The sequence below is a fragment of the Bacillus rossius genome, chromosome 8 (assembly GCF_032445375.1).
Source record: "Bacillus rossius redtenbacheri isolate Brsri chromosome 8, Brsri_v3, whole genome shotgun sequence".
Lineage (NCBI taxonomy): Eukaryota > Metazoa > Arthropoda > Insecta > Phasmatodea > Bacillidae > Bacillus > Bacillus rossius.
In genome coordinates, this window is record NC_086336.1 from 50,885,554 (window position 1) to 50,911,997 (window position 26,444).

The 26,444-nt window shown below is 37.8% G+C and overlaps 2 protein-coding genes across 4 annotated transcripts in view; one reads left to right on the forward strand and one right to left on the reverse strand.

Annotated features, from left to right (window-relative positions):
- Positions 1–14,410, reverse strand: part of LOC134534917 (mitochondrial-processing peptidase subunit beta) — a 31,565-nt gene extending 17,155 nt beyond the window's left edge. Inside the window, exons 1-2 of one of the 2 annotated variants that reach the window (XM_063373614.1) lie at positions 14,295–14,410; positions 11,312–11,536 (exon numbers count right to left, since the gene is read on the reverse strand). In XM_063373614.1, the coding sequence (XP_063229684.1) occupies positions 11,312–11,536; positions 14,295–14,354 (285 nt within the window). In that variant the 5' untranslated portion in view covers positions 14,355–14,410. The remainder of the gene's footprint in view (positions 1–11,311; positions 11,537–14,294) is intronic. The other variant, XM_063373615.1, reaches the window with a different exon arrangement.
- Positions 14,411–15,979: 1,569 nt separating this feature from the next.
- LOC134534909 (zinc finger protein 271-like) overlaps positions 15,980–26,444 on the forward strand; it is a 29,423-nt gene continuing 18,958 nt past the window's right edge. For both annotated transcript variants that reach the window (XM_063373595.1, XM_063373596.1), the window contains exons 1-3: positions 15,980–16,284; positions 19,327–19,479; positions 25,476–25,599. In XM_063373595.1, coding sequence (XP_063229665.1) covers positions 16,141–16,284; positions 19,327–19,479; positions 25,476–25,599 — 421 coding nt within the window. In that variant the 5' untranslated portion in view covers positions 15,980–16,140. The remainder of the gene's footprint in view (positions 16,285–19,326; positions 19,480–25,475; positions 25,600–26,444) is intronic.

Consider the following 26,444-nt stretch of genomic DNA (forward strand, 5'->3'; position numbering starts at 1 on the left):
TCCATTACTGTGTTTTCATCCCGTAGCGGTCTCGCTGGGTTGAATAATGTTCACATTTCATCTCATCTTGGTTACTATCAGTAACACATGAGTCTTGTAATCTACTGAGGCTCCTGGCTTCAGTGTAGCTAAGGTTCCTTTTACAAATCAGCTGTTTCACAAACATGCTGTATCAGGATAGCTTTCAACATAGGGTATCACATGTTCAATATCTTTTTCATTTCTTTTTAAGAAAATTTTCTTGCTTCTTCAATTTTATAACTTCTGTTAGGCGAAGTTGCTTGTGGACACTTGTTTGCCGGAGTATCTTCACTTCTCGTGACAAAGGGCTTAGATCCTGAGTTTTTCAGATCCACATTCTTCGCTATTCTTCACATCATTCGAAGAATACTATTCAAGCAACTATGACAGTGATGCGAGTGAATAGTGTTGAGACGACGTAATTTTCTCGTATAGGGGCTTCTCCCAATAAATTCTTAAAAATCATCGATTTCAAATTTCAGTGTTTTCATTTCATAAAATATCAATGCCTTGACATCCAAAGTTTAATAAACTAAATATTTCAGCTAAATCTGATTGGATTTGTATGCGAAATGAGTGCATACTTTTCTAACCTGCATTCTGGGTAGAATGCAATCCTAAAGATCATTCTTTTCCCTAAATTCATCCCAGAAATGGTAATAAAATAGTGAAGTTTTAAAATCTTAGTGAGTTCTTCTATAAATATTAGAAAATTTAGTGATTTTCTATTTTTCATCATCAACATAACGACGCCTATTGGATTACTCAGCATCATCATTAAATCAAGGTAACCTGCATTATATTATTCTGCTTGTAGTTGCGAAGTGTTATGTGCTTTTAGAGATGCTTTGCATGCCAGTGTTTACATATGTTTACACAGCAGGATGGGGTATCATACCACATAGTTACATCGACACTAAATAAGCTTAATTTCTTCTCGTTTGTTAGTACACAGTACATACAGCTTCACATAGGTATAGGCTAGTCTAATGTTGTATATATATGTCTTAGTGACATTTGAGTTCATACTCATACGAGGAATTGTGCAAGCCAACTGATACATAAATACAATACACATTGTACACAGGTAGCTTCACAGGCTACAATAACATCTGTATGGGTGGCATTTCACTTCACCTCAAATACAGCAATATAGCGGGAATTACACTTCCGCATAACCACAGGGTAAATATCTGCATAGGTGGCATTTTACTTCACCTTTACACAGAAACAAGCGGGAATTACACCTCCGCTTAACATTACAAATTACAGTGGCTGCACTACGCCTCACATGGCGTACTAGATCACATAATCACAGTGACATACACTTACTCCTCTGTACAGTTCAGATCCTTGGTCTGAAACTTACACTTAGACTGCTCTCAGCTGTTTATGGTACTACACCTTGTACCATCACGAGGCATTCGCAGCTTAGGTCGGTACTGCTTACATAGTAGTAGGGCTCTTGTATTCCCTTAACTGCGTTATATTATAACGGCCTACTGGTCGGCCTGTTGCTGGCTCTGCTAGTGCATAGCAATTCTCTTGTACTATGTCTGTGATGACATAAGGACCTTCAAATAACAAAAACAATTTCTTGGTTACATGTTCCCAGGCCTTGCTTACCGGAGTTGTTTTCTTCAGTACCTGGTCTCCAATTTTAAATTTTGCTAATTTTGATGCTGGTTTCCTCTTGCGTCTGATGTCAGCTTCTGCTGTCAACTTCCTCTTCACTAGAGCTTCTACCTCTTCTCCTGTAGGTAGTTTTTCCTCTTCATTAGGGGTGTGTTCACATCGGGGTAAATATTTCGGGTTGATCGCCACCGATCTATTCAGGCTCATGGCTTCTCCAGGGGTAACTCCAATAGAACCATGTACAGTATGGTTAATAACGCACTCTACATATGGCAACTTATCTCGCCATGATTGCTGCGAGTTATGGCATAGCGTACGTAAAAGACTCCCTATTGACTTCATGAGTCTTTCCACAGGGTTACTTTGTGGATGCCGTACACTGATGGTTGTAGGTATTGCACCTAATTTCCTGACTCCTGTTTGCCACAAATCACTGGTAAACTGGGTACCTCTGTCTGACAATACCACTTTAGGTAAACCAATTTCTTCAACGAAAGTTTTTAATTTTTGCATAACTGCTTTTGCAGTTGGGTTCACAATTGCATATAATTTGGTGAATTTTGTGAAAACATCTTGCATCACAAAAACATACTTAACACCTCCCTTTGACTGTGGTAGGGGGCCAAATAAATCAACTGATAATAATTCCAATGGTGCTGTTGGAATGATTGGCTGCAATTCTCCATGCAGGTGTTGTCCAGGTGGTTTCACCTTCTGACATAGGTCACAGGCACTTGTGACCTTACTTACATAGCGTGACATGTTAGGCCAATACACTTGCCTCTTTAATGCTTCAATGAGCTTCTTGCTCCCTACATGTCCCAAGGCTACATGTAGTTCCCAGGTGATTGGTTGCCTCAAATCAGCTGGTATCACTGGTTTCCAGTGATCTTCGAAAATGCCTCTCTTCCTTGACTGGGCAAACAAAACATTTTCTGCTGACAAACAGAAATGTTGGTGAATTTTATTATCAGCTGACTGCTTCTGCAGCTGGTTGATGGTGTTTTTGCAGTACTCATCTGCCTGTTGTTTACATTTTATATCCTTCAGGATATCTCGGAGTTTAGGGTTGGTTTTAAATATTTCTGTGGATACTGGTGCCACTAAAAATTCCTTCTGTCGTTTTGATGTAGATGGTGAACTTTCTTGCAGTTCATGCAGGCGACTTAGGTAATCTGCAGTGGTGTTGGCAGATCCCTTGATATGATGTATATGAATATCATATTCCTGCAGTAGCAAAAACCATCTCGTAAGGCGGCTACCAAATAACTTGCCTGCCTTAAGGCATGTTAACGCCTGGTGATCTGTTAACAATTTCACTGTTTCTCCAAGTAGCAGATCCCTGTACTTCTGGAGTGCCCATATAATGGCCAGAGCCTCTCGCTCTGTAACAGTGTAATTTCTCTCGGCCTGGTTGAGAGTACGACTAGCCATTGCTACAGTCTTTTCAATTCCATTTTCCTCCTGTGCAAGCTTACATCCTAGGGCTGTGTCAGAGGCATCTGTGTATAACAGAAATTCCTTCCCTTGGGTTGGATGGTAGATGACGTGTTCAGTCAGGAACAAGTTTTTCAAGCTGATGAAGGCTTGCTCGTGCTCTTCACTCCACATCCATGCCTGACCTTTCTTCAATAGGCTGAACAGTGGAACTGCACACTGTGCAACTTGGTTGGAGTATATCCTGTAAAACCCAATTATTCCAAGAAACGCTCTCAGCTGTTTCACGTTCCTCGGTGTAGGAAACTCTTGGATGTTCTGCAGCTTGTCTGGGGCTGTCTTAATGCCTTCAGGTGTGAGGATGTGTCCTAAAAAGGGTAATTCCTCTCTGCAGAAAACAGATTTTCTAATTTTCACAGTCATGCCTGCCTCTTGCAATTTGTGCAGTACAGTGGCAACATGCTGCATGTGCTCTTCAAAATTTGATGATGTTATTAATATGTCATCGACATACGCCCTTGCAAATCCCTGACACTCGGGTCCTAAGGTTGCGTCTAGACATCTCGTAAAGTCAGCCACTGCGTTACACAGTCCAAACGGCATAACTGTAAATACATACTGCTGATTCCTGAACAGAAATGATGTATATTGGCAGGAATTAGGCTCTAATGGTATCTGCCAATAGCCTGACGACAGATCCATGGTTGTGAGATACTTCACACCTTGATACAATCTTAAAATTTCTGCCGTTTGTATAGGACTTTCCCTGTCCTTGACTGTAATTTTGTTGAGCTCCCTAGCATCGAGACACAGTCTTACTGTCCCGTCTCGTTTACTCACACAAACTATGGGGTTAGCATAGGGGCTTGCTTCTCTCCTGATTACATTCCAATCAATCATAAGTTGTAGGTAGGCTGTGGCTTCCTGAACGTACTTCACCGGAATGGGATAGCATTTGCGGTGGTACGGTGCCTTCTCATTTATTTTAATTTTCGCTTGGTAGAATCTGTTTCTGCCTGGCTTGTCAGAAAATACTGACTGAAAATTGGCCAGTACACCAAACAGTTGTTGCAGCTGACTGGGTGATACACTCTTCACCTCCTGTAGTGACTGTCTTATGTCTTCAAGTGATGCCTGAAGTTGCTCACTTGCTTGTGCATTGTATATGTGCCTGTGCATAGGTTCACTGTACAATATTCCCACAAAACTTTCCCTCACATGCCACTTGCCTGTGAGTGTGACTGGAGTTTCACAGTCATTTGAATGAATTTTACATAGTTTAAAATCTATCACTACACCAAATTGTGATAGAAAGTCGGTGCCTATTATTAGCGGTTTTGCTAGGCCTTTCACAACTAGTGCAGTCATGTCTTTCGGTCTGCCTAGGCCGTGTACTGTTATCAGTACCTGTCTGTTTACAATAGGGCTTGCCCTTGATGTCACTCCAATTATCTTGAGTGCTGGTACTGGTATCTTGGGTAGTATGATGCCCTGATGCTCGAGGTAGTTCACCAACTCCTCACTGATACACGTGACTTCAGCGCCACTGTCAATTAATGCATCCACGTTGCATTCTTCAATTTTTAATGTCACATGTGGACAAACTGTACAAACTTGATGAACCCTATTTTCATCATTTTTCATTATAGAGAAAGTCCCTTTCACTTTCTCTTAGCATAACAGTGCATATAAATTTATCGTAGCTGATGCAGCTGTAAATTGGAGTTTTGTCGTTATGTACCCCTGAGCCTGAATAGTGGGTTTCTGTTCGGGGCGATCCAACTGAAACCCGTTCTAGTTTAACGTGCCCTGGTTGGCACGTCCACCTGGAACACGTTGTTGTTGTTCGTTGTGGTTCCAATTACTTGGTCCTGCGACGCTGGACACTGCAGCCTTGAACTCGGCTGCTACCGGGTTTACTTCCCCTCTCTGGTAGTATGCAGCTTGATGTCCTGGATGCTGCGCCTGGAATGGTGGTGGAAATGTCGCGTTCTGGTAGCGTTGCTTGTTTCCAGAGAACTGGCTATTATGGGCTTGGCCGCCATGATTCTCTGTCGTCTGGGGGGAATAATGGTGGGGTGGCATTCGGGTTTCTTCGTGCCGGCCCTGGTATCGAGGTTCCTCCGTCTTGCGGTACTTCCTCGCGTACTCTCTCTCGTCTTCAGACGAGGATCTTGGGCGTCGGTCACGGGACTCCCTGGGAGGCCGTACTTCAGGCGAGTAGGAGCGGCGGCGGTTGTCGTTGCGGTCGTCCTTCCTCTTGCGCTGGTACATCTCTTCGTCGCTATGATAGTTCCTCGTATTTGACCACCAGGTCTTCCTCTTGTTGTAGGGGCCTTTGCGTTGGCTCGCAGCATAACGGCCATACGAGCTTTGCTCCCTGCCCTTGGGTTGCCACGTCATAGTGTGGACAGCTGCCTGACGGTTGTCCCTTGGCTTGTTGTCCCTGTTTTGCCAGTAGTTATTCAGGGGTGGCTGGCGGTTTTGCTGAGGCACCCTCTCGTGGTCCTCCTTAGGTGCTGGCGTCCTGTCCATTTTCTCCAGCTTGTCGTAGTTCAGGAGCCTCTCTCTGAACTCTGTGACGTCTCGGTACGTCAGGCCGGACAACTGCTTTTGGTAGCGCAGCGGCAACTGAGTGAGTATTGCCGCTACGAACTCCTCGTCCGTCATGGGCAAGTCGAGGTATCTAGTTTTCTCAAACATTGTTGAGAGGTGGGCTTCCAGCGTTGTGCCCTTCCTGGGGTCATACCTCTCAGTATGGAGCTGGGCACGCAGATTGCTCTGAATGCGCAGACTCCAATACTGCTGGCGGAACATGGCCTGGAAGTGATTGTAGCTACTGGTGGTTGCACTCAGCATTTCCCACCAGTAGAAAGCCTGCCCTTTCAACGCACTGTTGAGGCATTTTAGTACCTCAGCCTCGCTGAGATTGAACGTGGCCGCATATTCCTCAAAGCGCTTCAAGAACCGTATAGGGTTCTCGGTAACCCTTCCTGAAAACGTGGGCATGGCCTCTGCCCAATGCTTGGCCGGGTGGTGGATCAGAGTAGCAGGGTCCATACTCGACGTGTTTACAAACGTCCTGCTACTTGGCCGATGAGTGATGGGGGTGACACGTGACGGTTCCTGGGGCAGGTGCTCAGTGTAGCACTCGGTGCCGCCCTGTTGCTTGCTTGTGGTGGGCAGTGTTGGAACAGTAGGTCCATGGCACTCGCTTGCCTGGGCCTGGCCTATACTACCAGCTGATGCAGCTGTAGGGCTCGGTTGGACAGATAGATTTTCAAACCTGTCCCTCAGCGTAGCTGTGGCCACCTCGATGTCACCAAGCCTACTCTCCAGGTGCTGGATGTGCTCACGCACCTCTTCCCTGGCGTTGGCCTGTCCTCGATGCTCGTTGGCCATCATGTTCCTCAGGGACGTGACGTGGGATTCCAACCCATCTACCCTGCTGTTGTATTGGGAGACCTGTTCGGCTATCTGCTGAATCTCCTCATGTTGTTGCAAGAGTCTAACCTCGATGCTGTGCTCGAGATTCCTTAGGCTGGCATTGTTCTGTTCCATGGCAGCATTGGTCTGTTCCAATCCAGCCCTCAACTCAGCCGTGAGATTGATGTTATTTTGCTCTAGTTTTTCAGTGAGAGCAGTGTTGTTTTGCTCTAGTTTTTCAGTGAGAACGGTGTTGTTTTTTTCCAATTTAGAGTCGTTCTGCTTCATCTGAGCATTTGTCTGCAGCAAGATCTGCATCAGTGACTCTAGTGTCACTGGTGGTGGAGTAGGAGTGCTATCCTGGGGTGCAATTGTGTGTAGGACAGTGTCATTTATGTTTTCCTGCTCCATGATTAGGGGAGATGTGAGCCGCCCTAACCTTTCCTCACAGGTGACTACAGGCGAATTCCCTGCAGATGATGAAGGATTCGACTCACTGCTTGAGGTTTGTGCAGTAGCATACTCCTCCCCTACACTTCGTGATCTTTCTCTAAGAAAGTATTTGTTTTGTTCGTCGGCCATAGTGGTGTGCAAGGAAGTAATTGAAAAAAATAATGCGTTACACAAATAGTGCACTTGCACACAGTACTCGGATGGTACAGAATTTACACAAAAAAATTGTTGAGGTGTCCCTTAACCTCAAAATCGGCCCCACCGTATGGGCTCCAAATAAATATGTGCGGGAACCTTCTTAGTTGTTTAGGCCCCGCTAGGGTAGCCAATTAAATATGTAGAGCTACTTTCGTGCTGCTTAGTAGGCTCCACACACACACTTAAACGTTGGGCTGAATAAAACTGTGTAATAAATTAGATTTCTTAAATTGTGTGACTCTTCACTGGTAATGTTGACATAAGGTAAGTCACAGTTAGGTGTTATTTGATTGATATGGAACATACATAAATACACACTGGAGTAGGTGGAATTACAAATAACACAACACAACACTGTGAATATTAAATATAGAATTATTTTATTTCCAATGTAAAAAACGATTTAAAAGATTTCAATCTTATTAATATATTTAATTATTATTCATATCCAAAACAACAACCTAACTTAACGGTGACATCATAGTAATTCAATAAAAGTTCAATTACCAGGAGTTATGTTGCGCACATTTAAATATTTTCAAAAGTCTTAATTCGGGTTCGTTGACACTACACAGTTTTTAATTAATGTTTTTTTTTTAGGGAACTTAAATCAATTTACCTCGGCTAGATAGGTTCAAAATCATCGGCAGAGCTCAGAGCCTCTCATCTATAGGACCACTGAGTCTGTTAATTAATGTGTAAATTCGTAAAATTTATGTCCAAGTATTATTTAAATCCTCTATAAAGTCAATTTAATTCATGAAATCAATGTTTATAATAAGTTTCGGCGACGATGTGACGTAAAAACGGGAGTTTCGTGATTCGTGCATAAGATTAGGGCACAAAAAATCTGGGCACTTTTATTACTCACGTTAATCACTCCTATGATATTTATCTTTTTAGATAAATCCTATTTAAATGTTCTGAACTCCCTAATGGTTCATAATTATCATCCACTATCCGGGATGCCTGATGCTAGATAGCTAATTTTCAGGATTTAAATTCGCCGACGTCACGAAGTTGCCGCTCATTCAGCTGGCCATTGTAGAACTCTCTTTCTTACTAGTTTCCTCAAAATAACCAGTAAGACTCACTTTTAAATGGTGGCCCGTGATTGGCCAAAAGGACCGTTTCAGTTACCTAATTTCTTACCGAAAACGTAAACTCCGAACGCAACAATTGCGCGGATAACAAAATTTCACTTAAAATTCAAATACATAAATATTAAAATTAATAATTTACATAATAAAATTACGGCGTTAATTTTACCGTTTACAGTTTTCAAGTCCATTAGTCCTTAGAGGGGTATCAACAATACCTCGTTCAAATAGTCCGGTAAAAATCCAAAGAATCACTTTTCCATAGACATACATAACCAAATATTGCCGTTTCTGAAAATAAATGATATTATACATAGAGCAAACAAAAATAAAATAAATCGTAAATAATAATAAATAATTAAACTGTCAAAACAAACATGTTGCAGTACAATAGTTTTTTTCTTTTTCGAAGTTATTGTGAAAATATTTCTCCGGATTTATTGTTTTTATTTTTAAAATTCATAAGTTTATTTTTCTAGTAATTTTTTTGCTGGCTTGACATAATTCTCCTTCGTTTTATCACGACCGAGGCTTTGTTTCACACGCTAGGCGTGTGAGTCACGGTCACGGGAGTGTGTAAAAGAGACAAAATTGCTGTGTCGTGGGAACAGAAGTAAGCATTTCATTGAGCCTCTGTTGCCATGCGCCGTGATTGACTGAAAATTACATCAGCGAGCCCAGGACACTGCCCGCACAAAGGGAAGGAAGGCTGTAAAATTCAGTCATTGTCCGAGCACCGGACCAGACGGTCATTGTTCAAGCACCGTGACGAGAGGTTGCGTTCAGGCGATGGCTCACATAAAATAGAAATGTTCTATTAAAGTACCTATAACTTTGCGGCTATGGTCCGGGCGACGCCTAATAAGCTTTTTTTCTTTCGGACATTTTAATAATTAGAATTACTTTTTGACCGTAGTCGTAGGCAAAGCCCACAGCGAGGCAACCAAGGGTTTTGTCCAGCCGTCGCTGCCCAGAACTTATCCGGGCATTATAATGTAACTTGTAATAAGTCTACGTGTTTTTTTCCTTTATGGAGGTACAGTTTAATTCTTTTTTGTGTGCTCTGTTGTACGGAATAGTGTGATTTTTCCATGAATTAAAAATAACAGGTAATATATTGAACATTGTTTATAAATTTCTTCTCTCTTCGTGACCTGAAACCTGTATGTTCCAATCATCACCTAATTTGAGCTAGCCGGAGGTGGTGAGTGGTGGCAAAAGCACATATATAATTCATATTTGTATATTGCCTTTTTTCATCCTGTCAATTTTTGTTGCATGTTGTGCTCGCATCGTAACAATCCAATCTCATTTTATTCATAACGCGCCTAAAAAATTAACTTAAAAATGTGATAAACATTAGAAAACAGAAGAAAAAAAACTACGTATACCCAACACAGAAGCTGTAATGTTATCTGTTAATTTTAATTGCAACATCAGAGCAAGTTATTTAAGAGAAAAAATTATTACATTTTGTAGTCATGATTAAGATTTTTAAATTGAGTAATAAAAAAGGAATGTAATTCTAAGAATGATATCTAAGATGTTTTGAAATATTATCATTTACTTGAATTTATAAGCCATTGCAATGAAAACCAGGTAAATCTGTATTGTACGGATTAGCGCCAAAAAAAATCGTACAAATATGAAATAACTTTCATTATATGCTCTTTTACGTCCTCTTTTCAGAACCGCCTGCGGAGATTAAAAATTCCAATTACTTTTGGAGATATCGCCGTTCTTATTTTGCAATACAAGCCCTATGTAATCATTTAACAGACGCCATTTTATATTTTGCCGTGTGTGCGTGAATGCCTAAATAACAGAAATTTTCCATTAGGTAAGGTTAGTTACATGATAAATACTTCAAAATAAACGGAAATTAAAAATAATAAAAATTAATTTTAATGGTTGTTTAGTTTTAAAGTATTTATAATGTAGCTGACCTGACCTGACAAACCGGGAAAAAGGATGAACAGTAGGAACTCACGTAATTTTCTTTTTACGTGATGTAGTCGTTCAACTACGTCGCGAAAAAAAAAAAATCATACTTGTAAACAAGCAACAATGGTGAACGCGGGAAGCCTACGATTCACTCATCCTTCTGGACATACCCGAATACTCACATTGGCAAGCCTTTCAACAGACGAGAGGCAAACGCCCGATCGTGCATCTTCGGTTTTTTTTTTGTTTATTGTAAATAAATATGCAACTAATGAAAACTAATGGTCAATTAGGTTATGTTAGCTACATTATAAATACTTCAAAACATTGTGGATGGTTGATTTGGTTAGGATAGCTACATTAAAAATACTGTGAAATCATGAAAACTGTTTCCTAGCGCTGGATAGCTACATATTAAAAAGTTATTTGCTAAGCAACCATAAAATGATTTTACAGTTTTTTTAATGTAGCTATACTTACCTAATATAACCAACCATCCACAATGTTTTAAAGTATTTTTAATTACTTCTTGCTAATTTTAAGAAAAGAAGGCTTGCCAACGTGAGTATTCGGGTATGTCCAGAAGGATGTGTGAATCGTAGGCTTCCCGCTGAAACGCCGCATCAGTGCACAACATGAAAATTAAAAAATTCCATATCTCCTAAAGTATTTGGAATTTCTGATCTCCGTTGGGTTTAATGAAATGAGGAAGTTAAAGAGCACAGAATAAAGGTATTTTCGGATTTTTAAAAATTTTTTTTAAAAAAATCGCCAAAAAATGAATATTAAAAAATTCGATATCTCCAAAAGTAATTGGAATTTTTTATCTCCGCAGGCGGTTCTGAAAAGAGGACGTAAGATAACATATAATGAAATTTATTTCATATATGTACGATTTTTTTTGGCGCTAATCCGTACAATACAGATTTACCGAAAACCATTTAGTAAACATAAGCTTCAAACTTTGATGACTAACAATACATAACAAATCGCAATACTTGCAGTAAGCAGACACCACGGCTGTCATAAGCGAACATTAAGTGACACGTATTACATTGCGAGCCTGAGTGATAAACAGTAATGCTTGGATGGTTAACCTTGAATGCCATGTGCTCCAAGAAGTGAGCCACACCATTGTTCTTCTCATTTTCGTAGCGGGAGCCCGCGTCGATCCACAGGCCGACGGTGGCGGTAGGGGCCCCACTGTCCTCGGACACCACGCGCAGTCCATTGTCGAGTGTCGTCAGCTGTGTCGGAGGGACGTTTATCAGCGCCTGCTTGTACGCCGCTGCCGCAGCCGTGGCCTGGCATCTCTCGGGGACCTGCCCCAGGACAATATACATACATTAACAATCTAGTGCGAAAAAATAATCACAACCAAAACAGAGAAAGAAAACAGCTTAGAATGTTCTGGGTGCTGGTGTACAGGCGAAATGAGGTAGCTAGTCTGAGAAGTGACTACTTAAGTAACCTTGTGTTGAAGTAGGTTAAGACGAAAGCATGCTAGGTTCTGAAAGTAGTAATTTTTCTTGAAAAGCTATCTTACCAACTAAACATATTCATTTTTCAGCAAAGGGTGTCCACACAAATTTGAAATAAAATTTCCCAAGCTACCTATACCCTGACCAAAAGTTCATATTCCTTAAATCATTTTTAAAATAATTTACCTACATCACAATTATTGTGAAAAAAAAAAAAAAAGTCCTACCAGCTGGCCTAGTTCTTTATTGACTTTCTTCATTTCAAGCAGAACCTTGACATTTAAAAAAAGAAAATAATAATGCTCTCACAGTGCAGGTGATGGAGGATTAGAGCATATTTTCCCCTCAAATTACTGACAAATTCCAGCTTCCTGACTTTCCATCAGCGTCTAAAAGTAACAAAATTTTGTTCCCAATCTCCTACTTTTTTGTAAGGAGACACACGGGCCAAAGAAAGCCAGGTAAATATTTACTTGGGCGGTATTTCCGAAAAAAAATGTTAAAAATACGAAAATACCTTTATTTTATGCTCTTCAACTTCCTCTTTTCATTAAAAGTGGCGGAGGTAAGAAATTCCAAATACTTTAGGAGATATCAAATTTTTAAATTTCATCATATGTAGTTGAGCGGTATTTGCGAAAATAAATGTTAAAAATCCGAAAATACCTTTATCATATGCTCTTCAACTTCCTCTTTTCATTAAAAGCGGCGAAGATAAGAAATTCCAAATACTTTAGGAGATATTGAATTTTTTAATTTTGCAATACAAGACCTGTGGAACCATTCGAGCGGCGCCATTTTTGTTATTTTGCCGTGTGTTCGTGAATACGTGAATCGTGAATGCGTAATTAATAAAATGGTTGATTAGGTCAGGTCAGTTACATTATTAATACTTTCAAACTAAGCTGACACAAAAAATTATTTTGTGAATTAATTTTAATGGCTGTTTAGTTTTAAAATATTTATAATGTAACTGACCTGACCAAACAAACCCGGACAGAGGGTGAACAGTAAACTAAAATGGTCGATTAGGTCAGGTCAGTTACATTATAAATACTTTCAAACTAAGGTGATATTAAAAATAATGTGAATTAATTTTAATTATTCTTTAGTTTTAAATTATTTATAATGTAACTGACCTTACATAACAAACCCGTAACAAAGGATGTACAGTAACAACTCACGTAAATTTTTTTGTTACTTATTACTTGCGCAACAATATCAAAATAACAAATAAGACTATAAAATTAGAAACGTTAAAAACTCACCTAAGTTGGAGGCGGTAATTAAACACCGTTTTAAACAATAATTGAACTAAATAATCACGTATTAGTTCATTTGAATTCTGGCCTATCACGAACAATCACGTGACATCATTATCCAATAAAAAAATAGATACTCGTACGTAAACAAGAAACAATGGTGCACGCACGCCACAGGAATGCGCTGGTTTTGTGCTAAAATTTAAAAATTTGATATCTCCTAAAGTATTTGGAATTTCTAATCTCCGCCGCTTTTAATGAAAAGAGGAATTTGAAGAGCATATGATAAAGGTATTTTCGGATTTTTAACATTTTTTTTCGCAAATACTGCTCAACTACATATGAAGAAATTTAAAAATTCGATATCTCCTAAAGTATTTGGAATTTCTAATCTCCGCCGATTTTAATGAAAAGAGGAAGTTGAAGAGCATAAAATAAAGGTATTTTCGTATTTTTAACATTTTTTTTCGGAAATACCGCCCAAGTAAATATTTACCGAAAGCCAGACATCTTAGGTGGAAAACACTGAAGAGATAAGATGTTAGGCCCGGGAGATGGTAGACAAGTGGTGGCATCTGTAAATGTGCACTTTCAAGCTGTGCGCACCCACTGTGAATGGTGATGTTTTTTGAACAATTTATTTCCCAAAATTGAGGGAAACCTGAGATGGTGTACTTAAGGAGAAGGCAAACATAACCATGGTGCACCCTACACTGGAGTAGGCTGCGGCAGTGTAGGGTCTGTACACAGTAGTGCCCGAGAGGGAACTGGAGGAAGTGCAGAGGACACCAGCTAGGTGGGTGAAGGGGAAGTAAAGTAGAATATAAAAGAATTAATATGGAGATTGTATTCCTCGCATGTCTACAAGATAAGTAGCGTACAAATAGGATGTAGGTATTAGATATTGAACGGGGTGGGGCTGTGGAGAAAACCGAATCACAATGAAGAAAGCGTAAAACATAGAAACAGTAGGAGAAAACTCGAAAAAGGTTTTTTTAGGAGGGAGAAAGGAAAGGGAAAAATACTTGGTCACAAAAAAAGAAACTGTCTGAAGGTAATAGTTTAGATAAAAACTATGCTAGAAAGGAAAGGTTTACGTTTACATTTTTACATTAAGAAGTAGCGTAAGAATAAAATAGGGTGGACTACTTGCCAACGGGCTTGCGCCCAACAGCAGCCGAACGTAACTAAATTTTCGAACTTGATATAATGGAGCAACAACTCTGTTACGACTGTAGAAAGGCATGCAAAAACAATCTCATAAGTTTTGTTTTAAAAATTAACATGTATGACCGACGAAATATAATTACGTTCTTCTGAAATAGTTCAATATTCACCTTAACTAAACTGGTTTTGTTGCGCAGGGCTGACGCAAACCTCAACATTCGAGCAGCCATGTTCTCCAAAGACCCGGACTATAGTGATGGGTCGTTCGTTAACGATTCGTTCAAAACGAACGAATCTTTGAGAGAACGAAATCTTGCGATTCGTTCGCGATGTAAAGAACCGGCTCTTTGAGAGCCGGTACCTTGAAAGATTCGGTAGAACGAAAATGCGGAGAGAACGAGAGAACCAACCGGCTCTTTGAGAGCCGGTACCTTGAAAGATTCGGAAGAACGAAAACGCGGAGAGAACGAGAGAACGAGATGAGAGAACCGGCCACGCGCCCGGTCTGATTCGTTCGTGAAATGATTCATGACGTCAGGAGTCTGAAGAATTAGTAATCACAGCGTGAGCATGTTCATAAGAGCAAACGATAACTGATCAAATAAAATAGGGTAACATGAAAAGTATCTATACCTGAAAATGTCAACTGTTAAGTAGTGGTTTAAAATTGCGTTTTCACATTCACATACACAAATTTGGGGAAAAAAAAAAAAAAACATGAATTAAAAATAACAGGGAAAGTAACTACAAATGTTCACACTTACCATTTAGGTGTTAATTAATGTACCTACTTCATTTTTCTCTCTTCATACTGAATCGCAGTAGTAGTATTCAATTTTTGTCTTTTTTTCTCTAAATGTGTTGGTCTACATGTAAACACTTTACTCTCTCTAGAGTGTAAATAGCCTGTATATTAATATTTGTAACTTAAAAAGTAATACAATATAAATAATCTTGTTTCATATACGCAACTGTGATTCACTGGCTACGAAAAGCAATGTTCAAGTACTAGCTATAATAGTGCGATTACAAATTAAAGTTAAGAAAGATCACTTTCGTACCTAACATTCTTAGATTTAATGCTCCCGTATTATATAGAATCACTGCATGAAGCATTTGCAGCGATCAACAGTCAATAATTTTATAACAGTCAGTATACAACTAGACGTTTGAAATTTCATTTACCCATGCAGAGTAGATAAAGATAACCACCCACGCGATCCAGCCTCCTCTCGTTATCGGGTCACGCGATAACGAGGGGAGGCTGGAAGCAAACACGTAGCCAATACTCTAAAGGCTGAACGAGTTACGACACCTGATAAAAGAGCCAGATCCTATTCACAGAAAAGAACGAAATGACCGAGATGAACGAATCGTTCTGAACGAATCTTTCACGGAACTGATCCGAAAGTACCGGTTCGGTCAAAAGAACCGTTCTGCCCATCACTACCGGACTATTTTTTTTTCCTTCTGTTAGCAGATGAAACTACTGCAAAATACTTTACAGCTGTATAGTACTGGCATTTACTACTATCAGCAGTATTTTCCGTATTTACTATCGATTACTGTTCCAGTGAACATTTTCCGATTACAACTGCTCTACATGTTTTTATTAAAAAGTATTCCTTTTTTACTTTTTTTGTATGATATTTTGAATTCTTCTTAATGACCATGTTTTCTAGTTCCTGAACTAGTTAACGTTTAATGAAATAACAAGTATTTACTCTCACTACATAAAAAAGTATAGAAAGCATGTTTTCTACTTTAAGCCAAAAAATATATATATATATATCAATTTATATATATATTTTTTTTAAATAGGCTCCTCGACCAAAAAATATCGGCACTATCGATTTATTTGATTAATAATAATGCAATCCTAAAATGGCGTACTAAAGAGGCGGTTGTTTTTATTGGGCGTTGCTTCAGTTTGAGTTATGCCCATTTTACTTTATTACTTTCACATTTAGTTACTGTTCGTCGTATTGCATTTGAAACTGTTTAATGTATGTGTAAATGGAAATGTCTGATTTTAAAGATGTGTCTCCGTTGCAATGTCGTTTGTGTACGTCGACAGACGAAGGTCAACTTCAAATTTTTGGATCAGACGGTTTAATGAGGAATATTCCTGATAAAATTAAGGAATGTCTACCTGTTACGGTAAGTGTGATTTTTTAATATTATAAATTCTACCGGACAAAGCACAGCGCATCATTATTGCCTGAAGTTAATAGCTGGCCTGCAATTTTTTTTTTGTTTGGGATTTACAAGGGTTAAGCAACTTTTTTTTTATTAAGAACTACAACAGTAGGTAATAATATGAACATATAAGGAGTCAATTTGGCAGTGGTAAGACACTGGAAATACATCCTGGAATCTCCAGTTTGAATTCTGGTCGGGCTATACTGATATTGGTTTTTTCCCCCCCCTTTAAATTTTTACTAAAAAGCATTGCAAACTAAACCTCAATCTACAGTTGATTTGGTGTTTACAATATCACGTTTCTTAAAGACTGACAAGTAAACAAATGGCATCGTCTTCAGCCACATTTTAGTATTGTTCCGTATCATGTATCCCAGTTTATCCCTTGATCCTGATGGCATGGTGCTGTATACATTGATACTATGGTACATTGTGTTTGCTGTTTATTTTAGTACATTGAAAGATCCTGGCCAAACAAAAACTTGGAATATCCCAGTACAATCAAATTGTCAGGTCTTGTAGAATATTTTTTTTTTTCATTTGTATTCAACTTACAAAAATAATTGATAACACAAATTTTTTTTTTATGTCCAGAATATTTAGATGTACTAAATTGAAGCAGCAAACATCATGTACCATAGGATGACTGCTGCAGTTGGGCACAAGCCTGCTGGCAAGCATTTAACTCTTCCTTCTCTCTCACTTTTCTCGTAAACTATGTCGCACTCCTTGCTGACACACACTTCTTATCCAACACATTCCACTCATTGTTTTCACTACCATCGAGTTGCTTTCCCCCTTTCCATTCTCCTTATCTCTTTAAAAATCTTGCTCGAGTTCTCCCTTCGACTTCTAGGTATTCTCCTCACAACCTTTTACTCCAGTTCTCCCCACCGTCCAACCCCACCCAACATTTGATATACCCTAATTAGCATCTCCACCTGCCTTCTTTCGGGCTCTCCCACCCCACTTCCTTTATCAGATCTGTGAGACTAGTAAATACTTTCCCCTTTCATTATTATCCATTCACCTACATTTTCCCCCCAACCCTCCTAGCTACTTGCTTCTGCACTCCCTCCAGTCCCATGCTGCTGCAGCATACTTTAGCGTGGGGTGAAATAGGTATTTTATTTTATAGAGCTGTTGCTCCCTCATCCCCCCCCCCCCCCCCAAGCACTTCCCAGCTTGCCTAATGCTTACCTTCTCCCCATGCTCTGCCCACACTAGGCTGAAGTTGGCTTTAGTCCAGACATGTTTTCCTTTCCATTTCCCCCACCTTACGATGTGGGCAGAGCCAAGTTAAGCGTGTACAGCACTGGCCATACAAAATGCAATGTGGTAGAAAGTGTAAAGAACTGGCTAAGTTCAGAACTGGACACAAAAATGTGCATAAAATAGTTTGGTACAGCACTGGCCAAAAAAGTATAGTAGCAAGTTTACAGGACTGGCCATACAAAATGCATGGTAGAAAGCTTACAGCACTGGATACCAAAAACATGGTAGAAAGAGTACAGCACTTCTATTAAAAATTGTGGTAGCATATACAGCACTGGCCATAAAAATGAGTGGTAAAAATTTTATAGCATTGTCCATAAAAAAAAGTGTTAGAAAGCATACAGCACTGGCTGTACAAAATGTATGGTAGAAAATGAACTGCACTGCCCGAATGGCCATGAAACAGAAGGGAAAAAAAAAATTCAAACTAATGGTTAAAATAATATTTTTAATGTATAACAATACTCTGATACACTCTTCTGTTGAGCAATATGTCTGCTACACCTGGAAATTTAAAACTCCGTCGTACGGATAGTACAGCTCTGGCCAAATGACTGTGAACCAGAAGGAAACACAAGATTTTGCACTAATCTTTAATATAATATTTTTAAGGTATAACAATACTCTGTAGGTATAGAGCTGATAAGCTCTTGTGTTGCACGACGTGTCTGCTACTCATGGAACAGGCCGAATGGCCGTGAACCAGACGGAAACACAATATTTTGCACTAATGGTTATCGAGTCTATCCTTGCTGTGTTATGTAAACGGGTGAATCAAAACTCTGAATTACTATTTTAGTATATACATACCAATATCACAAGTTGACTGATACTTAGCTATGAAACATTATAAGTAATTCTTATAAAAAAATTATAACTCCAACTCATGTAAAGAAAATTTGAGCACTATAAATAAAATTAGTCTCAAGAAATAAGGTACTCTGAAATTAAACTTAATAGTCTAATAGTGTTTATTTTCTATAATGTTAATTATTAACGTACATTGCACATGCATAGGTATAATCATTCGAGATTAACTTTGATTTTACAGTCACTATACCTTTATGACATTGAGTCCCATGTACATTTACAACTGTTAATTTGAAGTCAGCAATCATGGAGTTAAATTACAGGATATTACTACAGGTTCAACATTGTAGCAACAAGAGTACTTCATTCCAAGAGAATATGAGTAAAATATTTCTATAATCAAATGACATTACATCAAAATATATGTTATTTTGCAGTAGGGATGTTAGATTTACTACAAGTTGTGGACAAAAGTATACCTATCTAGTAAATTATGTACTGGACCCAAATTAATTCCCATTTCCATTTGGAACTATTGATTGGCACGTTTTACGTCACTAACGTCTAAGGGAACCATGCTAGCTTATCGTTCAGTTTGGTGTTTACAGTTTATCATCCAACCAATTAGAGACGGATCTCAAAGCTGGATTAGTTGGCCATCCCTAATAAGTGTAGTTTGTGTGTCCATGTGGACCACGCTGTTGATGAGACGTAAAACTTGATTTTTAAAAAGATTCTGAGGAAGCCGCTCCTACAGGCTTGACAAAATATGTAGGTGTGGGCTCTGTGGCCTAATGGATTCTTTTTTACAGAAGCACTTTTTTCATAAACCTGTTTTAAATAAAAGATAAAGTTTAAATTTAAAAAAAGCAATTAAATGTTTTACATGTTTTTTTTCCTTCCTCTTTGTGACAGCTGAAGAAGGAAGACGCCCTGCCCAAGTGGGTGTGCCAACAGTGCGCCGTGCAGCTGGACCAGTTCCACTTGTTCCGCAAGAACTGCGCCGCGGCAGAAACCAGACTGGGGCAGGTCTTCAAAGAGGCTGCCGAGTTCCCCCTGGAGCCTGAGGTGATGCTCGCTGCCTTCTCCACGGACGTCCGTGGCCGACCATACAGTTTTAATGTAGCAAATATCACACGAGTTAAATAAGGTTAATTTACTAGTATCACCTCCAGTTAGGTCACCAATTTTTAATTTTTTTTTTTAATTTATTTATTTGATACATTCCGTACAGACTTTTAACCACGGTAAAAGTCGAAAGTCTATGGTGCAGGTCAGTTTTACGTGGAATCATTGACAAACTACATAAAAAGAAAAATACACAGCAAAAAAAAAATTACCATAGCTTAAAGTAAGTCTATAGTAAATGGATAAAAATTCGAAACAAAATAATATTTAGGCCTTAATACATTACAGAAGTTAACAAGGTTTGGCAGTTCTTACATAAGTTTGTATAGCTCCTTTAAGTCATATCATTTTACAATATATTTTTTTTAAATTTATCTTAGTTTATGATACCTCACTGTTTTAGAATGGGTCTGTTAAATTGAAAAAAAAAAAATTACATCATTCTTACTAATTTGTGGTTTTAAGTTTTTATTTGGATAAGTATTTAAATAGACAAAATTAAGTGTTGTGACAGTTATTGTTGCTTTTGTTTGTACTTTTCTGCATTTTACTCCAAATATTTAGTACTGTTAAGGCTGTGTGTCAGCCTGAACTTGTATAAGAACTGAATGGGAAACCACTCTTTTTTTCTGCCATCAAAATAATTAGGGTTGAATGAGTACTCAAAATTTGAAGTAGAATTTTGTTTTAAGTACTTGTCTTAAGTCTAATTTGAAAGCTTGAAAAATTTGAGTAGTTTTCTGTTTGTTCTAGGGAACATCTCTAATACAAACCTGGAGTATTCTAGGATTATATACTGAGTAATTGTGAAGTTTGTACAATGCAGTTCAGTAGAAAATGTGATTAGGTGATGCACAACTGATTAAAAAGATATTTGTTACAATTCAAGTACTAGAGCATGCGATGCTTACATTCTCTCGCCGTTTTATTATTATTAATAATGTACATACAGTGTAAACTCTATATAACGACACTTGACGGACTGAGCATTTTTCGGCGTATTAGAGAGGGGTTGTTAAAATGGAGAGAAATAAAAATATAATTTTACTGTTCTATAATAATATGTATTTACTAATATAGTACACATTTTACACACGAACATTAATATTCATACAAATAACACTTATAGCATATAGTCTGTTATCTTCGTCTGATGATTTTTGCTGCGCCAATATTTTAATTGCATTTTCTTATGTATTTTACTGATATCTTGAGCTACTGCCGGATCACCTTGATTGTATAAAAAGTATTTTTCTAATAGTTCCGCTGCATAAAGTGCTTAATAAAACTTTTTCGTCAATACATAAAGATTTTCATTTACTCACCATGTTTACAGTTCGAAAGTCTGTAAGCAACTGCGAAAATGATAATGTGTAACAACTTGACAAAAGTCTAGTGACCGAGGTAAACATGTGCAAGTTCATCATACAAAAACAAAAGGCAAAATTTCTTAGAATCTCCGGTACGTCAGTCAAAGTAAACACGTGCTCCATAATTAAGGACCCCAGAAAATGGTAAATAAAACTGGCTCATTTCGGTGTAAAAAAATGACAAAAGCTGTGCAAAAAAATGACAAAAGCGGTGCAAAAAACAGGTGTAAAAATTAGCAAGCGGTGCAAAAAATCGGTGTAAAAATAAGCAATCAGTAGAGACCGCAAAAAATTGTGAAAAAATTATGCCATTGGCGGTGTAAAAAAAACCTCATAGCCTTACTGCTTCCTTATTTGCCTAAATTTTTGGGACATAAGTTTCTCTAACAGTGTTGGCTGATGATGGCAAATCCCCTGCACCTAAAATGTATACATAACTTACAATATACGTACTTATAAATAGGTAGCATTTATAAGGTTATCGCTGAAAATATTAATGGGCTAATTTATTCAAAACAATTCTTAGCCAAACCTAACCTAACCTTTTCTAGATTAGGTACTGCTGGATTACAGAGTCAAACCATCAATCAATCAGTCAAAAATATATTGTGGTGTGCTTCCCACCTCTGGTGCATGTGACGAAAAGAATACAAATAATAATTTGTTTTCAAATTTGAAATGACAAATATATATGTGGTTTGAATTGTTTACACAATTTTAACCTATTACTGTTTAGCTTTAACACGTTTCATTTTGTTAATATTTTTTTATAATGAATTCTCATTAAACATCAAAAAAGGGTATTTATATCGCACAAATGTCTTACATCTCACCAGTGAGCATTGGTATATGACAAACTCATAAGTAAGGACCCCAGAAAATGGTAAATAAAACTGGCCCATTTCGGTGTAAAAAAATGAACAAAGCGGTGCAAAAAACCTGTGTAAAAATTAGCAAGCGGTGCAAAAAATCGGTGTAAAAATAAGCAATCAGTAGAGACCGCAAAAAATTGTGAAAAAATTATGCCATTGTCGGTGTAAAAAAAACCTCATAGCCTTACTGCTTCCTTATTTGCCTGGCCAATTTTTGGGACATAAGTTTCTCTAAGAGTGTTGGCTGATGATGGCAAATCCCCTGCACCTAAAATGTATACATAACTTACAATATACTTATAAATAGGTAGCATTTATAAGGTTATCACTGAAAATATTAATGGGCTAATTTATTCAAAACAATTCTTAGCCAAACCTAACCTTTTCTAGATTAGGTACTGCTGGATTACAGAGTCAAACCATCAATCAATCAGTCAAAAATATATTGTGGTGTGCTCACCATTTCACAATGCAATCCATCCTATTTATGTGTTTGTTAATCTGAGGTACTTGCATATTTATTTAAAGTAAAGGTAAGTTAATCGATAATATTGTAGGCCTACATATGCTTATGAACTTTTATTAGAGGGGGAAAACATTTCTAAATAAATAAGGCTAACCTTCAACATGGGTGTTACACAATTCCCTCATAGCTGGATGATCAGCTTTTTCCAAAGGAATGTTAACTTACAGCATCATATTAACAAAATCAGAAAAAAAATTCTTGTTTTCTGCACTTTAAAGCTTGTTTGCTTTATTCACGCTGTCGCCTAGAGATATTTGTTTAGACACGGTAGAATGCTTGACAAAATAATTGTCTTTTTTGTTTTTTTTTGTGTGTGTCATTTGCCACATGCTTTTTGCACGTGTCTTTGCGTGTACAATCAACCCGCACGTTGCAGAACTTGCACATCATAATTTTTTCCCGCTGATCAAAAATATAAAATCATCCGATTTTATCTCTCTTTCGCGATCAAACATTGTCGAAGTTTTTGGCATCTTAGCCACAAATTCAATTGTATCACAAAACTTACAAAATGTGGACGGTAGTTGTAAACACTCATAGATATGTGCACGCAAAAATGACTGCCATCTTAGCTCGATGTGATTAAATTAGGTTAGAAAAATCGACACCAGTGTGCCTTGCGGCAGAAACGACCATTATTCAAAACACGAAAACTGTGGAGTCAATTTGTTATGTTGGTAGTGCGCGCATATAGATTGTTGACAATTTTTACATTTTGTTTTCATTTGCGATGGCTATATTTACTGTTTGTAAACAGAGTAATAAAAATACGTGAATTTCACTAACGTGTCAAAATGAAGATAATATCACGGCACTAGTCTTTCAGTCTATGTTTATTTCACGCCTATGTTTATGATGGCGTAAATAAATAGAACTTACGACATAAGGACATTATTTTGTGCGAAAAAGCGTGAATTTCGCGCGAAAATTCGTGAATTTCGCGACTATGTCAAAATCAAAGGAAAGTCGCAAAATTCGTTTAAAATATCAAATTTTCGCGTTATTTCGTGAATTTCGCGCTTCACCATTTTTCGGGGTCTCTATCCATAATACAACAACAAAACAGCAAACAAAAGAACGTACACAGCTGCAGTTCTTATCAACTTCTGCAACTAGTACAGCTTAATAATTTATAATTCTGTATTGTTGTCGTTAAATAGTCAGCGTGACGCTATATAGAGTGTATTATTGTATAGAAAACAAGGTAAACCAAACAGTCCAGCAATTTTGACATTTTAAGGAGTTTGTCGTTAAATCGAGTGACGTTATAAAGAGTTTACACTGTAATTAAGTTTGAGACTAAACTAGAAGTATTACGGCGTGCAGAATGTCATGAAGGTCACACTTATGTTGGTTGCACTTTAGTTTTAAGCAAGGCAAGTGTGCACACAATTGTACGAAATGACTATATCAAAAGTTTATATAAGTCTGATGCTGTTGGTTGTACTAGATGGAATACATTTGACATTAGATACCGGAACAGAAATAAACAGATGATTCACGTGGAAAAGGTTGTTAAACTAATGTTACAATGAAAAAAAAAAATCATTGGCCTGACAGGATTGGTGTGAACCAGGTGGTGATAGCCAATAAGCACTTTAAGTTTTGAAAAAATAAAATGCAATTATCCGGACAGTAATATCGGTTTCACTGTCAGTAAAGGATGGTGGACGCAACCTGAATTGAAGGTCACGCCTGGGCGGGTAAGTCAGCCAGCCGACTGATGATTAAGTACTTAACCACATAGCTCCCATTACGTGGTGTCATATTTGTCATACAAAGATCGATGGGAGGCATATAAAAATAAATGGTGTGACATATTTATCATTGAGTGTTATTCTGCACACCTAAAGTATATTTTCCTACACAATTTTGGAACACATTAAATAAATTAGCCTTGCTATTTATGGAAACTAATGCTTCAGAATACACAATTTTGAATAACACATACATGTTTAGGGACGCATTAGTCATGTTAACTGAGGGATTGGTGTATTGAATTTGCTAGCGATGAATTTTTGTTTGGATGTTTGCAGTCATTTAGTGCATCATCATAATTAAATTTTGTTTACGTTAACTGTATTACAAACACAAATAAAAAACTTCTATGCAAGTGCATACTCAATTTTGTAGAATTTTCTGTAGTAACAATGGTTTCTTAAAATGGGCTTCGAGTATCCTTTTCCACATAAATATTATTTATATGATGCGTTCATTGAAAAGAAATAAATGTACAGAATACACAACTATTTTACTGTCCGCCTAGCTGAATAACGTATTCCAAAAACTAAACTACTTATCGGCCGTCAGCGAAAACTAAATTTTTTCGTAAGCAGACCTCACTTGGTATCTTGAGTAGTTTTCAAATTGCCTGGTTTTTTTTTTTTTTTTTTTTTTTTTTAAAAAAAAAAAAAGCTCTGCACACTGTATATGTGCTCAGGTAGGTGTGTCCCTTAAGATCCAAGATATTGTTCCTGGAGTCATCCAAAAATGTTTTCAGCACTTGATTTTAACTTTTTTTTTTTTTTTTATCTTTTAATGCACAGAGTTTTCACATAATCGATTACGTAGTTCTGTTAATTTGCTGGCTTCCATTGGCACTGACTTAGATTCAGGGGTAATATCTTTAGATTATTTTAACAACTTCAGTGTTGAGTTTTTACTTTTATTGATATTTGAGTCTGACACAAGCTCAAGTGCTAACACATATTGATCTTTATCTTTATCTTTATCTTTATCTTTATCTTGGGGCATTGGAAACCCAAAGAATTCCGGACATTCGTCAAATGGAGAACTAATGTTAATGAATCACATAATGTTCAACTACTTGGACAAAAACGAAAATTCGGCTGCTTGACTCCCTACGCTTGCGATCAAGCAACAAAACAGGTCCGTCGGCTTCAGACGAGTGGCTGCGACTGAGATTAAAACAATTAAAATGTATAATGATTAAACAGCTTAAATGTATAAAAATATGTTTTGATTAAAACAGCGGTGGAAAAAAGTATTACAAAAGATTGCACCGAATGTTGAAGGGCAGGAACGTTTTTTTACGAAGTTAAAAGTCCTAAACTTTTGACGCGATGGTTACCTACTGAAAGTGAAATTACTTAGGTGGCAAACAAGTGCTGCACATGCCTGCAGGAGTTGGTGGTGGTTTGTTTTCAGTGCTGTCTCCAGGAAGTCGAGCCAGATGGTTCCCAGCAGCTTGTGGGGGCAAAGTCGCCCAGCCCGTACGATGTGAAGTGTCTGGAAGACAGGCTGCCCACGGGTGTCTCCCTGCAGCCAATAGGTACTGGTGTGGACTCACTTCCACCATTGGTGTGACAGCTCAGTCAAATATTTGATTGGTATTTTATTAGTGATGGGATTTTCGATACTTCGATACCTCGATACCTTTGATACTTGACGGTATCACAAAGTATCCAGTATCGAAACTGTAAGTTCGATACATTTTTTCGATACCTGAATGCTTGTTAATTTGTTTTGAATTAAGTTTTGAGTCGCCATCGTACAAAATACAACTACAGTTGAACCTCGATGATACATTCCCGTTTCATACATTTTCCCGTGTCATACGCCGATTAATTTTGATCCCGCCGAAAGTACTATACTTACAATGGTTTACTTTACCGGAACATACACTTATAAAATCATTAATTTCCCGTTTCATACGTTTTTACGAAGCGGAAAAGTCCTATAATTCACAAAAATTTTTGTTATATTCCTCCTGATAAACTAAGTTTTAATGCTTTTATTTTGAAAAACGTTAATTGTTTACCTTTGCAAATGTAAGAAAATAACTTTATCGCACCATAGATATGGATAGTATCAGGAAGACTGTGCACTTCGCTCGTAGCATCTATGCGAGACTAGTGGCGCAAACTAGCAATGAAAATGGTGCACGCGCTTTATCAAGGCACGGATCTCATATTTTGTGCATTCATTAATCTTTGAACTGCATATACCCGTTTGTTATTGTTTTCTTACGATCTGATTTTTTTTTTGTATTTTACGTTTCTCAAGTTAAAACTAGATTGAAAATTGTTCTGTTGCATAAAGTTGTTTGTAAAATGAAACAAACAAGCAAACATTTCTGATTTTCTTTTTACAATAGCCAAATTTTTTAATTTCTAA